General features: G+C 42.4%; 1 protein-coding gene across 1 annotated transcript in view; it reads right to left on the bottom strand.

The window, feature by feature from the left end:
* The window catches only part of Cdh2 (cadherin 2), a 229,742-nt gene that overhangs the window by 55,596 nt on the left and 160,807 nt on the right, over window positions 1-13,339 (bottom strand). The window contains exons 3-5 of the mRNA XM_075969253.1: window positions 5,046-5,272; window positions 3,241-3,387; window positions 1,276-1,431 (exon numbers count right to left, since the gene is read on the bottom strand). Coding sequence (XP_075825368.1) covers window positions 1,276-1,431; window positions 3,241-3,387; window positions 5,046-5,272 — 530 coding nt within the window. The remainder of the gene's footprint in view (window positions 1-1,275; window positions 1,432-3,240; window positions 3,388-5,045; window positions 5,273-13,339) is intronic.

The following is a 13,339-nucleotide window of genomic DNA, read 5'->3' as shown; positions in this document are numbered from 1 at the left end:
GCATTTGAGAAACAATTTGCTTGGGTCTCGGCTGAATATATTTATTTGCTGAATTTTCACCACAGGATCTTAGATGATGAGAAAAGTCAAGCAGGAAAACACTGGAGTGTTTGCTCCTGTGTTGATCATCACCAATAGAGACTACCCTAACTAGAGTATTAAGTCCTACCTCAATCCAGCTATGCAGTCTTTGTCAAAGACTTCCAAGTATTATTTCCATTTTTGTATGTCAGAACAAAATAAAAAATTATTATCTGTTGTTCCTTCATGAATTTTAAAACAATAAGATTGTAAATAATCAAGGTAATGATTGAGTTCTGAGTCACAGAACTCAAAATGTATTCAACTTTCCCTAGGCTTGTCTCTTTAGTTCAAGGAGAATCTAGTGTAACTGTAAGACACCAGCAATTTTAAAGTTTTCTTCCGGTGCAGGAATTTAAATGTTATTGGTGAGAAAATTCAGAATCGAGTAGCATCATGCATGGGGGAAGGCTTAATGACCACTGGAGATGGCAATGCAAAAATGGTGTTGGTTAATAGGCTGGGCAAAGCCAAACTGTGTCAAGATCCTAACTCTCTCTGTTAAAATCATTCCGTGGAGGCTAAACATTTGAAATACAAGAAGCAAAGGAGATAGACAAAACCTGAGATGATGAGGAGCTCAGGTTCAGGAGGGCCCTGATCAACATCCCTGGAAAGCTACAATTCACGTCATACATGTACTTAAATGAACTTCATGATGCAAATATGAAGTAACTGATGCCTATGAAGAAATAATAAAAGAAAGAAAATATAGGAAGACTAGGCATGGACACCCTATTGAAAAAAGCTCTTCATAAGAGAAAAAAATAATAAGAGGCAGTCTGAAAGGAGATTCACCATGAATTACAAACAGGCTTGCTGTGATTAGAGCACTAGACACCTAAAAATCTGTGGTCTGAATGTTTCCATACTGCTGCTCTGATTCTGTCCATCCAAACCTGTTCGAGTGGGTTCTCTCAGCCATTTATTTATACGAAGGCAAGTACTGGCATGTCAAAAGTGATGGTGTCTCAGGCCATTTCCCTGTGTTTGATGTTATTTTGGTATGACTTGTTTCATAGCATACATCGATTTCATAAACATGCTTATTAAAGGAAGCAGAAAGCCTGCAGATCCATTTCTGGTGTTAAACCTCAGTGTTGAAACCATGGGAGTGTCCCGAGGCAATGGAAAACCACACATACACACATTCTGAAGAGCAGCCACAGACTCAGTAGCTGGCTGGAAGCTTACGTGAAACCGGGCTATCAGCTCGCGATCCAGAGGCTTGGTGACTGACAGCTGCCCTGAGATGGGGTTGATAATGAAGATGCCCGTAGGAGGCTGGTCAGCTCCTGGCCCAGTGACACTGTACCTCAGGGACAGGTTTTTATCTCTATCAGACCTGATCTGCGGATCAAGAAAACGATCACGTAAGCAGAAAACAATAGCACGTTTGTTACTGGGACACACCACTCTTCAGATCCTTGCTTCACCCCCACCCCCACCCACACCCATGTATCAGTGACCTCTCCCTTCCTCTGCTTTCTTTTCTTTTTCCCTTCCTCTCACCCCCCCTCCACTTCTCTCTGTGTGTTGTATGTGTCATGCATACATACATGTGGGCCTTTTCTGGATTTGACTTCCACTTTGTTCTTTGAGGCAGGGTCTCTCTGTGAATCTGGAGTTCACTGATTTGTGTGGACAGCCTAGCCAGCAAGCCTTAAGGGCTCTTGCTTCTGATTCCCCAGCCCTGAAGTTACAGGTTGGATCTGAACTTATGTCCTTGTGCTGTATGGAAAGCACTCTACAACTGTGTCGTCTTCCAATTCTATTCTTTGTTTCTTGGTGGTAGGCTTAAGAAGAGATATTACCTATCCCCAGAAAGACTTGGGGTAACCCTTTCATCTAAATAAGCATTAGCTGGGAGTTGTAAAAAATGCCAAAACTTAGCAGTGTCGACTTTTAGACAAAATTGCCATGATAAAATATTTACAACACAGCAATAAGTGTCTAATTTAATAAAAATCATATTGTCTTTACATATTAGAGATGTAAGAAATAATAATTGTTTAGTCACAGCTTGAAAGAACCTTATGTGGGACTCTGTTACTGGGGACATCAGATTTCTTTGCTTCCATTGCACTAACTCAGTGCAAGAAAAGCTTCTTATGTTGTTTTCAGGTGGTACTGAAGGCTGCAATTCTCTTTTCTAAGAAAACATCTCGGGGATGTTCTTTGGGTATATTTGATACTCCTAATAAAAGGACATCCTGTCAGAGCAGAGCAGGTTAGAGAAATGGAAAACGAAAGAGAAGTAGAGACTGAGAAAGGGCAGGGTGAGCAATAATAAATGTGGATCTTTATGTATTAGGGAAGGGAAATTAATCCAGCCATTTGATCTAGAGATATTTCTTAACTTAGGGCATAACTCTGTTCTTCAGTAATATTTTATGAGTGTTGATAAAAAGCATTTCTATTTGGGGTTATGCTCATTGCTAAATTGAACTATATAATAGACATTAGGATAGGATATACAACACAAATAAGTGACTTATTTAAAAAGCTCACAGCTTCTTATGTATGTGTTGGAGTACTAAAATAATCATAGAAACATTTGCATTTTAATAAATGGGAATATGATGATTCAATATTATTGTACTTTCAAGTAAATAATACCCTGTTGACTTTACTTATTTTTCTCATGTCTGACGGTATGCCGTGGAAGTAACTGCAGAACTCTTGCAGAACTCTCCTTCTCAGATTTGAAAGGCTCGAGTTTTGCACCACCCCAGGGATTCTGTTAATGGTACCAGAGATCATTTTTCCCTTAAAAAAAACCCTGCAAGTGCACTTGGTGCTGACAGTTTTAGCAATGATTGCCCTTTATTTCTTTTCTCCTCTGTCCCAAACTATCTTCGGAGGGCAGAGATCAACATGAAATGTCCTGGATAAGACTATGTTTTCAATAGTGAGAGCTGGAAGGGGAGGGATGGGGTGGTGTTGGGGTTCACGGGTTCACAAAAGCCCTATCATTCAGTGCCCAGGACCTAGGAGAGTTGTGTGTATAAATAATCCAAGAGATAACAAAGGAAAGCGAAGGAGGCTTCTTACGAATTCCACTTCCACTCAGATTCAACTGTATTTCTACATGCCACAAACCATCTCTAATGTCTCCTAGCCACAAAATAATTAAAATGACAGCTCCTCACTCCTTACCCTGACAAGCTCTTGAGGAAACGGTCCTCTGGAGTTTTCTGGTAAATTGATTGGCGGGATGACCCAGTCTCTCTTCTGCCTTTGTAGGGAACCACTGTGCTTGGCGAGTTGTCTGGGGAATATTATTTCTTCAATTTCATGTGGGTCCTTTGCATTAAACGGCAAGAAAACATTCCTGAGGACTAGGAAGATCATTCATTCTCTACGATCAAATCAACATTACTGGATACCTATGTGCGGAGGAACCACAGTGATTTATGCAAAAAAGTAATCTCAGGAGGCTCTTTCCTCGCTCCTGTTCAGTAACTGCAAATGCCGTGGTGCATATGGGCTGCACCAGTCACTGTGAACTGAATTAGAAACAATTTATTAGATAGTCCAGTTGAGTAAACTACTTGCCGTTTCCATAAACCTTCTTTGAGAGTAGTTAATATTAAACAAAGTTTAATAGCGCCCTTTTATATATTTCTCATTAGTTTAGACCACAGTTCAGGTAACGCTCCCACTGTACATTAAACTCACATCTCGAGGTGCAGAGATATAATTTGAATTCCAAGAGAAGTTTAATATATACCGCTAAAGAATGTCTCAAATATTTATGACCCTATTAAATCCCACAGAATTAATGCTGTAATTATTCTAAACCTATGTCAGCTGTGATGGATGCAGTAAATGACCCACTTTGCACACTAGGCATTAATCTCTGCTAGGTGTCAACATTTTCTTCTGTTTCTCGTGACGTCTGTGGACATTTTAGCCATTAGCCCTTCCTGTCTCTGTGCAAACATCCAAGACAGGTTGCTGGAGCACAGAGCGCCAACAACAGACGCATCTTTTCACCCCATTAGGTACCAGCCTCCTACTTTATATATCATTCAAGTGGACTGAGTCCTAGCAACAGTCAATGACTTCATACATTGTATTCTGCATGATCTGAAGCCTTAACTCTAGTATAAGAGAAAAGCAAAATATTTTTCTAGCATATTCATTCTTGTCTGAATGAATGCATTCACAAGTAATATCAGGATGGCCTGTGTTCTTATCTGTGACTGTAGTATACAAAACATAATGCCTAGAGTTCAAAGTCATGGCCTTCAACATATATGGGTGTGCCCCTGAATCTTTGTTTGAATAGACTCAAAGAACCTGGTATTTATAAACGGCATAGGATTTCTGAAAATATTACTCTGTCTCATGTAACATTCTTATGTGGGTATTTGTACAGAGTAAGTGCCCAATAAACGTTTACTGAGCCCAGCAGTTTTCTGTGGAAACCCATTTCCTTTATTCCACCCCGGCTCACAACTGCTTCGGCGAGAGGGAGTATAACGCCCCTCTAAAGCTTTCTAAAGCAGCAGGGTGAATATTTCATGCTCCTCCGATTTGTTCATGAGCTAGAACAATACTCAACCCTGTCTCCAGAAACACTTTCCTGTCCATACCGTACATCCGCACCCCCTACCTCATAAACTGGACGGATGACATCTCCCAGAGATGTCTTTATTTTGTGGTCATACTTAACAGCTTGTAAAGCATCTTAGAAATGTAACAGAACCTACTTCTGATCTGAATTCAATTATAAATCTCAAAATATAAACAAACCTCTCCAAGGCAATTTCTGGTTGCTTGCAAAATACTTAGGTTATCATGTTAGAAACACAACCAAGTACTGATAAAGAGTCTGAGGTTGATAAAAATGGAAATACTGGCCATCCATTTATATGGTAAGAATTAAAGCGATAGTCTGTCAGAATGATGAATCTAGTTGCTAAGCATCAGCCGCAAAGCTGTGTCTGTGACCATACCTTCGCAGGCTCTTCAGTTAGGGTTGGCTCCAGGCTGAGGTTTACGGCTACCTGCCACTTCTCCTGGGTCTCTTGGTCTTGGGCATATATCAGGAACTTCGCCTGCTCTGCAGTGAGAGGAAAGCTTCTCACAGCATACACCGTGCCATCCTCATCGACCTTGAAATCCGCTGGCTCGCTGCTTTCATACTGAACTTTCCTTTTCTGATTGCAGTTGCTGAATTTCACTGGAAAAGAGTACACATGCTGGGTTACTCCACCAAGGCGAGCACAGCTAAGGCCAGAACATGTATTGGGTTTGGTTAAATGACAATGCAGCCGTTTGAAAACACAGAGGCCGTTTGCATACAGTGTGTGTGCACGAGTTCCCATGCATCTGCGTGTGACTTACCCAATACGCATAGATACAAAGACCTGAGCTCAAGTTCCAATGCCATTCTCCAGGAGACAGCTTGGAATTTGAGGTATCATCTCTTATTTGCCAATTTGGCTAGGCTGGAAGGCCAGTGAGCCCCAGGCATCTCCTGCCACTGCCTCCTAGGGCCTAGAATGATGAACATAATCATCACTCTCAGCATTTGTACATGCCTTCTGGAGATTGTGCTTGGGTGATTATGGTTTCACAGAATGCACATCATTAGCTGAGCCATCTCCAAAACATTAGGAAGTTTATCTTCGTACCACAGACCAAGGTTAGTTCTCTCTAACTCCAGGTTATGCATATGAGAATTATGCCAATTCAACCAACAGCAGGGAGAATAGAGTCCCAAAAGAAAACAGCCACATTCACACTGAGGTCCTCAATGTGTACAGACTTTCATCCTATGTCTTTTGCAAGCACGAGAGTGCAACTACGGACAGAGCAAGCATGTTTGGGCAAGAATTTACAATCTAGAGATTATGTAAAACATGCAGGAGGGTATGCTTAGGCTTCATGAAAAGAAGGTAATAGGCCACTTACATGTCAGAGACTTGAGCATCCTTGGAGTTTGGTACCCTGAACCAAACCTCCCCTCAGAGAAGGAGGCATAGCTGAACCACATATGGTGAGCTGTTGCCCTGCATCTCCTTGTTTAACCTTCCCTTCCACCTCACCATTCTTAGACACTGGGCCATCAGGTACATCTGCTTTCAACCTTGACCCCCTTGTGCTAACGTTGCTTCCTGCCTTCTAATGAGCTCCCATCATCCCTCATTGCCAGCTGTGAATGGTTTTTATCTTCATATACCAACCAGAATTCTATCACCAGCTGCCCAGATGAACTGTACACTCAACTAGAAATGCATCTCACACCTGGGAGCCTCAGCTGCCAGTTACACTGCTCACTTCCGGGTCTGGGACCTTAGTGTGGTATTACTCTTAGACAAATACTCGAAGGAAGGAAATTCTGGGCATCTTCATCGATACCCATAATGTGTTGTAGAATCCCAGGAACTCATACTAGTGAAAGGTGAAAACTGATAATTCCTATTCCTCAGGGAGATTATGTACTTTTGTTTTCTAACTATAAATTTTTACCAAATGGGAACAAACATGCATCTTGAAAATGTTTAAGTAAGAAAAATCAATGTCTTAGGATGGGCATGATCAAAACAATTTCAGGATGCCATCCATGCCAGACATAACTGGGTCGTATCCATGCCAGACATAAGTGGGTTGTATCCATGCCAGACATAACTGGGTTGTATCCATGTCAGTCACAACTGGGCTGGCTCAAACATTAGGCAAAGTCAGCACTTCGTACATGCAGTGCCAACAAGCCTGCATCTCAACAGATAAGGAAAGTTAGAGTACATTTCCAAAGAGAACTGGGCGTGTTCAAGCCACACTGGAACAATCTCTGAGGAAGCCCACTTCCTTTGCAGCCCACCTTCCTTCGTTCTGAAGAAACATTCCATAGGGATGACAAGTGAAGTCATGGCATAAAAAACAGCTTCCATTTCCCATATAATTGATGCTGCTGTCTGGTTGTGATGATATACGATACCGTGTTGGCAAGTGATAAATACGTCCAAAGTACAGGGTGCACGTACAGTCAACGTTCATGTTTCTCAAGGATACAAGTGAAAGCTTTTTTATTTGTTATCCATATTATGTTCTTAGAGACAGGGTCTCCCACAGCTCAGGCTATCCTCAACTGAATTACATAGGCTACAGCGACCCTAAGTTCTTGATTTTCTGGCCTCTGCCTCCTGAGTGCTGGGATTCCAGAGTTGCATGACCCCAATTTACGAAGTCCTTTGTCTCACACAGGAACGGATACCTGTTCTTTCAGTTCCATTCACATCGATTCACTGAGACAAGCAAAGACTACAGCCAAGTTCCATACCTGCTCATTTTCCCTACTAACCACTAAATATGCGATAGAAGCAATCAAATATTTGAACTACAGGAGATAAAACCTTTCATATAATGCCGTGTAAACCGCCCTTCAAATTTCAGCCACTGAAAGTGAAAATAAAAGTTGTAGCTGCAACAAGTAAATATATCTCTAAAAATACCTAGCTACCTCAGTCTTTCATTTAACTTAAAATATTTTCTGGAGAATAACGGCATTTACCTTCTTTGTAAATTAAAACCAACCACAGAAACACTAAAAAATATTTTTGGAACTTTGCTGAGAAGTCAAAATGACAGACTTACTCTATCTTTTATTAACAGAAGTTACTTTTTGATGCATAAAAAGGAATCCATGATACTCAGCTGGCCCAGAGATGTTATCTAGTTTTCTCTGCATTTTGTCGTATGTCAGCATTGCTGCATGCACCCTCCCAGGCCACATCTGGATGCGTGCACCTGTGCCCTGTGTGGTCTTCTCCCAGCGGCAGCTCACCCAACACTAAGAAAGGGCTAACTTTACTATGTCTTCACACGTGACCTGTGACACTAGTCATACAGTGTTTACCACTTCTTTATAGATAATTTGGGGCACTAGTCAAACACACATCATGCCTTCACCGGTAGCCTGGGACACTAGTCATGCATGTGTTTATCATGCCTTCACATGTAACCTGTGACACTAGTAATTCATGCATCTATCACACCGATTTTAACTCTCCTAACTTCTTTTTTAATATTTGTTTTTAGTTTTTAAGAGGTATGTGTCTGTGAGTGTCCACACTGAATTCTTAATGCAAATTTTAGACAAAAGTTGTATTAACCCTGTGCCCATTATAGCAATCATTTTAATAAGTACTCTTTATTTCTTATGTGACTATGCATTTTCCTCTTAAGAAGACACTATCGTTTTAGTTCCTTGGTTTTTGATTTTCTGTGACACCTAGCAGTGATGATGAAAGTACAAATAAGTGTCCATAAATATCTATCAATATCTATGTATATTGATATATATGTGTGTATATATATATATATATACCATAATATATCTATCAATACCCTACCACTTAAGAAAAGTAGAAGAAGAAAAGAAAGAAAGAGTACTGGAAATGTAGAGAATTTCTAAAGTATACACAGCTGGCTATATCACAAACCCACAACACAATCAATGATCTATGCCAAACCCAAGCCCTTCAAAGGAGCTGCAGTAAGTGTTCATATTTAAGTTTCTGGCAGGGATAATTTGAACTAATTATTTGTTGATGGTGAAGAACTGTGAGGTAGAGTTAAAGGGGGAGCTGGATCAAGGGTTTATTATGTCAGCATAAGGACGTGGGCTTGGGTTTGGGGCACTAACATAACGTACTGAGCACAGAGCTACATGCCTGTAATCCTTGTGCCATGGAGTAGAGAGAGGAGAATCCCTGGAGCTCACTGGCCAGCGGCCAATCCAGCTGCAAGTCTGAGCTCCAGCCTCAGTGGCAGATATGCCTTAAAATAAAGGGTGGAAAGTGACCGAGGGAGAAATCTGACCCTTGGCCTTCACTTGCCTGTGGGGGTACAAACCCCAAACCACATGAAGATGGACACTCATACACGACATATACATGAACAGTGAACTTCTATGCGAGACTCATTATTTCTGCTCTGCAGATGAAGAAGGGAGTCCCAGCTTTGCCATGTACCTAGGACTCCAGCCATTTCCCAGCAAAGGTGTAAAGGAACCAGACTAGTTAACTCACTGAAACCTAAAGAATCAGTCAACAACACAATAAATACCGAAGAAAAACATAATGCCAAATTTACAGCTCCGAGAGTGTCATGGCAAACAGTGTTTTAAAAAGTAATTCTTAACTCAGAGTATTGCCCCCAGGGTCCTAGAGAGACAAGATTTGGAGGGGAAAGAGCCTTGGCAGATGGGGAAGAATGTGGGCAGTCAAGGAAGAAAACAGTGGTGCTTTTTTTCCCCCTTCAAAGTGTCAATGAATATTCTAAGAGTAAGAAGAAGTTGTTCTCCGAGAATCTGATACTGGAAAGAATGATTTAGAGGGCTTAAAGGACAATAATTTAAGGAAAGCCAGTTAGTTTTTCCAGTCCCTGCCTCTAATTTATAATTCTTGTGAATTGACTTAATAGACATTATTAGCTTTTTTTCTTTTTGAGTTTTAAAACAAATACTGATTTTTATTCAATCAAATATTAAATAAGGACAACTTCTGGTTATCATTTAGGTTTGTTGATCTACTTCTTTGTACTGGGAACTGAACCCAGGGCTCAGGCACTGTTAAGCACGTACTGTATCATGGAGCTGCATTTCCACCCCCATTCAGATATAAAGGGATTCTATCTCTGTGGGGCTGGGTAGATGATTTAGTGCATGTCACACAAGCATGAGACTCTGACTGTGATACCCAGCTAGTGCTTGTAACCCAGTGCTTAGGGGATGGAGACAGCAGGATCCCTGACTCACTCACTGACTGGTCAGCCAGTCTAACCCCATTGTCAAGATTCAGATCAATGAAGAAGCCCTGTCCCAAAAAAGTAAAGGTGGGGGAGGGAAGGGGGAGGAGAGAGAGAGAGAGAGAGAGAGAGAGAGAGAGAGAGAGAGAGAGAGAGAGAGAGAGAGAGGAGATCTGATGTTGAATTGTTGAATTCTGGTATATTTATACACATGAGTTTGTCAAATACGCACACATAAAAACACATGAATAAACCAATACCAACAGCTCTATATACCACATATAAAATGTTTCATACAAATTGTTTAAAACATGCATTGTGCCACATAATTTTGTGAATTAAATCAGTACAAAAAATTATCACTTTAATAAAAAATAATGAGCAAGTGTTTCAATGGAAAAAATTCCTCTCCAGTAAATGTCAGTTCAGCCTCTGGCTCACTATGTTTAGCAGTGTTAGCTACCTTGTATTATCTTAAATCTTACAAATTAAAATATCTCCTCATTTCTGGGGAAATGTGTGATTTTCATTTGTTGCCACCTAGTCAGTGTTCCCTGCCTGCTGTCATCTTTGCCTTGGGCCTGGATGCAGCCAGGGAGATTTCCTCCAGCTTGACAATGTGCTAGGACCACAAAGTAAAATTTAAACAAGATGACTGTATTTATACAAAAACTTTATCATTAAAATTAGAAAAGTTCCAGGCTTGATGGCATATGTCTTTAATCTCAGCACTCAGACGGCAGAGGCAGGCAGATCTTTCTTTACTTTCTGTGAGGCAGAGCCAAGCCTGGTTTACATAGTAAGCTCTCAGAAAGTTAGAGTTACATAGAGACAGCTTGTCAAAGAACAAAACAAAACAAAGTAGAAACGTAAGAACTATGGTACTTATGTGTATAAATATAGATAATACACTCTTTGGGGGGCTAAAACAAAGATAAGAACCAGAGAAAATCATTTCAAAGGAGATAATAGCCTAGAGATATGGTTTAATTATTAAAGTTAGTATTAAAATTTAGCTTTGAGGATGAAGGGAATAAGGCAAATGTTATACACCTTGACTTGTGCAAAACATAGATGTATATACATGTACACAAACACACACACACACACACACACACACACACACACACACACACACACACACACACACACACTCTTAGTCCTCTGGAGCCACCTTGCTCTTTTTGTAAAACATTATTCTTATGAATAGTAGATAGAAAAAATAATGAACAAATATTTTAACTTACGTTTTCAAAACATGAAGCAGTTTTACCATATTTCATTATGCCAACTTTCAGAAAATGTGATGCAAAATTTATCTTATTCTTTAGGAATGAAAGATTCTTACATATTTGGGGCAGGTGAAAAACATTATGTTTTTATCAAAACCTACTGAACTTACAATGAACCCTACTGTAAACTAACGTGGCACTGTTCGCTTGCCAGTGATAAGAAGGTGTGACCCTGACACGGGTGTTACTAGTGGGAACACTGTGGGTGACCCTGACACGGGTGTTACTAGTGGGGGACACTGTGTGTGACCCTGACACGGGTGTTACTAGTGGGGACACTGTGTGTGACCCTGACATGGGTGTTACTAGTGGGAACACTGTGTGTGACCCTGACATGGGTGTTACTAGTGGGGGACACTGTGGGTGACCCTGACACGGGTGTTACTAGTGGGAACACTGTGTGTGACCCTGACATGGGTGTTACTAGTGGGGACACTGTGGGTGACCCTGACACGGGTGTTACTAGTGGGGGACACTGTGGGCGACCCTGACACGGGTGTTACTAGTGGGAACACTGTGTGTGACCCTGACATGGGTGTTACTAGTGGGGGACACTGTGGGTGACCCTGACACGGGTGTTACTAGTGGGGGACACTGTGGGTGACCCTGACACAGGTGTTACTAGTGGGGGACACTGTGGGTGACCCTGACACAGGTGTTACTAGTGGGGACACTGTGGGCGACCCTGACACGGGTGTTACTAGTGGGGACACTGTGGGCGACCCTGACACGGGTGTTACTAGTGGGGGACACTGTGGGCGACCCTGACACGGGTGTTACTAGTGGGAACACTGTGTGTGACCCTGACACGGGTGTTACTAGTGGGGGACACTGTGGGTGACCCTGACATGGGTGTTACTAGTGGGGGACACTGTGTGTGACCCTGACATGGGTGTTACTAGTGGGGGACACTGTGTGTGACCCTGACACGGGTGTTACTAGTGGGAACACTGTGTGTGACCCTGACACGGGTGTTACTAGTGGGGACACTGTGGGTGACCCTGACACGGGTGTTACTAGTGGGGGACACTGTGGGCGACCCTGACACGGGTGTTACTAGTGGGAACACTGTGTGTGACCCTGACACGGGTGTTACTAGTGGGAACACTGTGGGCGACCCTGACACGGGTGTTACTAGTGGGGACACTGTGGGTGACCCTGACACGGGTGTTACTAGTGGGGGACACTGTGTGTGACCCTGACACGGGTGTTACTAGTGGGGACACTGTGGGCGACCCTGACACAGGTGTTACTAGTGGGAACACTGTGTGTGACCCTGACACGGGTGTTACTAGTGGGGGACACTGTGGGTGACCCTGACACAGGTGTTACTAGTGGGGGACACTGTGGGTGACCCTGACACAGGTGTTACTAGTGGGAACACTGTGGGCGACCCTGACACGGGTGTTACTAGTGGGGGACACTGTGGGCGACCCTGACACGGGTGTTACTAGTGGGGACACTGTGTGTGACCCTGACATGGGTGTTACTAGTGGGGGACACTGTGTGTGACCCTGACACAGGTGTTACTAGTGGGGGACACTGTGGGTGACCCTGACATGAATGTTACTAGTGGGGGACACTGTGGGCGACCCTGACACAGGTGTTACTAGTGGGGGACACTGTGGGTGACCCTGACATGAATGTTACTAGTGGGGGACACTGTGGGCGACCCTGACATGGGTGTTACTAGTGGGGGACACTTGGGGAAAACCAGATATGTATGTACCTCTATAAATCCTGCTTTATGTCAGCATGAAACTGGTAGGAAAGTTTTATTTTTATTATTTTTAATTACATGCATGCATTGCTATGGGGGCGGGGGATATATGCACTGGTGGGGGGTAACCATGGAGGTTAGAGGCATCAATATCCCCAGTAGTGTAGTTACAGGTGGTTGTAAGCAAAGCAGTGTGGGTTCTGTGATCTGAATGAGGTCTGCCAGAACAGGAAGCTCTTGTCACTGCCGAGCTATCTCGCTAGCCTCCCAGTTTACTTATTTTTATCAAAACCTATCTTATAGACGATGGCCTAACCTTCCACATTGTAAGATACGTGCCAGGCAAGGACAGTTGTGAAAGTCCCCAGAACCTTCTCAGCACTGCAGTGAAGTGTGTCGGTCTGGCATCACTAAGAGTAGACAATATGACTGATCAGTAAATTTTATAATACCAAGTTACTGTTTGATGAAAGCCACAGCAATT

This window comes from Microtus pennsylvanicus, chromosome 4 (assembly GCF_037038515.1).
Source record: "Microtus pennsylvanicus isolate mMicPen1 chromosome 4, mMicPen1.hap1, whole genome shotgun sequence".
Taxonomy (NCBI): Eukaryota; Metazoa; Chordata; class Mammalia; order Rodentia; family Cricetidae; genus Microtus; species Microtus pennsylvanicus.
The sequence above is the reverse complement of the archived record's forward strand: the minus strand, read 5'-3'. Positions and strand labels throughout refer to the sequence as shown.